A 2,043-nucleotide genomic window follows, 5' to 3' on the forward strand; every position below is an offset into this window, starting at 1 on the left:
GCGAAAGGGTCTGCAGGTGTCTCGAGTCGCGAGGTGTCTGTACACCTCGCGAGCATCCACGTCTCGTCAAAAGTAATTTTCCAAGTCTTTTCCCAGCCAACCAACCAGCTAGCTAGCTAGCTAGCTAGCTAGCTAGCTAGCTAGCCAACCAGCTAGCTAGCTAGCTAGCCAACCAGCTAGCTAGCTAGCTAGCTAGCCAACCAGCTAGCCACCCAACTAGCCAGCTAGCCAGCTAGCTAGACAGCTAGCTGGCTAGCTAGCTAGCTAGCTAGCTAGCCACCCAGCTAGCTAGCTAGCTAGCTAGCTAGCTAGCATAGCCAAATTGAGGAGAGTCACAGTTGAGCTTGAGAAGGCTACGGTGGAGGAGGATGGCGGCAGCAGCAGCGAGGGCCCCCAAGGGGGCCCTCGCTGCTGCTCGGGCCTGGCTAGCTAGCTAGCTAGCTAGCTAGCTAACCAGCTAGCCACCCATCCAGCTAGCTAGCTAGCTAGCTAGCTAGCTAGCTAGCTAGCTAGCTAGCCAGCCATCGTCATCGAATTGTGGAGAGTCCCAGTAGAGTTAAAGAAGACTACGCCGAACAGAAGCCGCAGAAGAAAGGCCCCCAAGAGGGCCCAGCCAGCCAGCCAGCTAGCCAGCCAGCTAGCTAGCTAGCTAGCTAGTTAGTTAGTTAGTTAGTTAGCTAGCCACCCAGCGCTCGTCCTACCCAGCCAGCTAGCCAGCCAGCTAGCTAGCTAGCTAGCTAGCTAGCTAGCTAGATATCCTCGTCGAACTGGGGCGAATCATAATTCAACTTGAGCAAGCTGCGGCGAAGCAGCACCGAAGCAGCGCCCGCAAGGGCCCCCAAGAGGGCCCCCAAAGGCGCAGAAAAAGCCAAAGGCCGGCGGGCAAAGTGAAGAGCTGTGGGGCCCGAAAGGAGGCCCAGGCGGGCCCCCGCGAGGCCCCCCAGGGGGAGGGCAAAGAGCAGCACGAGAGAAGCTTGCTGCGGGGCGTGGAGCGGCGCTGCTGCTGCTGCTGCTGCTGCTGCTGCTGCAGCGGGGGAGCAGCAGCAGCAGCAAAGGTTCACCACGTCCACCAGCGAAAAAGCCAGCGCGAAAGACACCGCCACGCCCAGCAGCGCGAAGGCCAACACCCGCAGCGGCGCGGGCAGCAGCAGCAGCCAGCCGGCGCCGCGCTGCTGCTGCAGCAGACACAGCAGCCCTGCTGCTGCCACCAGCCCCGCCAGCAGCAGCAGCAGCTGCCGCGGCCGCGCCTCCTCCTCTGCTGCTGCTGCTGCTGCTGCTGCGCCCGCCTGCACCCGCCAGGCCAGCGCTGCACCCACTGCCACGAACACCAGCCCCAGGTACCCCGAGAAGAAGGCCGAGAGCGACAACTCCACCAAAGTGCACTCCACCACTGCAGCAGCAGCAACTCCGCCGCAGCCGCCGGCCAGCGCGCCCAGCGCCGCGGGCCACGCCGCCTCTTTGCGCAGCTCCGCCGCCAGCCGCGGCAGCAGCCCGCGCCCGGAAAGCGGCGCCTCCAGCCGCCCCAGCATCCTCTCCGCCCCGATCTTCCTCTCCGCTGCTTTTATTTCGACTTTTTCCTTCCAAACGAACCCAAAATCCCCGAAAACCGCCGCGCTTTCCCCCCGGATCGCCAAAACCTGCACGGCCGCCCGCCCAGCAGCCACGCAACTACCGGTGCTGCTGCGCCCGACGCTCCTTGCCTCGCTCCCGCTGCTACTTCAACCTAATGCACACTTTGCAACGCAAGATCGTCTTCTTCCGAAACCACCAGCAGCAGCAGCAGCAGCAGCAGCAGCCGCTGCTGCTGCGCCGCGGCGGCGGCAGCAGCAGCTGCTGCTGCGCAGCGCCGCTCCGCTGCTGCCGCCGCTCCGGCCCCACGCCGGCCCCCTTCTTCCTTTCTTTTCCTCCAAATCCAAATCTAAACTCCCCTTCGCCTTTATTCCACCCAGAAAACTCCTGCTGCTGCTGCTGCTGCTGCTGCTGCTGCTGCTGCGCTGCCGCCACAGCCACCGACCCGTGACCACCTGCCTGCTGCTGCTTCGC

The 2,043-nt window shown here is 63.4% G+C and overlaps 1 protein-coding gene across 1 annotated transcript; it reads right to left on the reverse strand.

The window, feature by feature from the left end:
- Positions 1 to 749: 749 nt before the first annotated feature.
- On the reverse strand, positions 750 to 1,529 carry ENH_00046640 (hypothetical protein; the record flags this gene model as incomplete). Its single annotated transcript, XM_013585557.1, has 1 exon — positions 750 to 1,529. The coding sequence occupies one exon, from the start codon at positions 1,527 to 1,529 to the stop codon at positions 750 to 752; it is 780 nt and encodes a 259-aa protein (XP_013441011.1).
- Positions 1,530 to 2,043: the final 514 nt, after the last annotated feature.

The sequence above is a fragment of the Eimeria necatrix genome, genomic scaffold (genome assembly GCF_000499385.1).
Source record: "Eimeria necatrix Houghton genomic scaffold, Enh_scaff357, whole genome shotgun sequence".
In the NCBI taxonomy this organism is placed as follows: domain Eukaryota; phylum Apicomplexa; class Conoidasida; order Eucoccidiorida; family Eimeriidae; genus Eimeria; species Eimeria necatrix.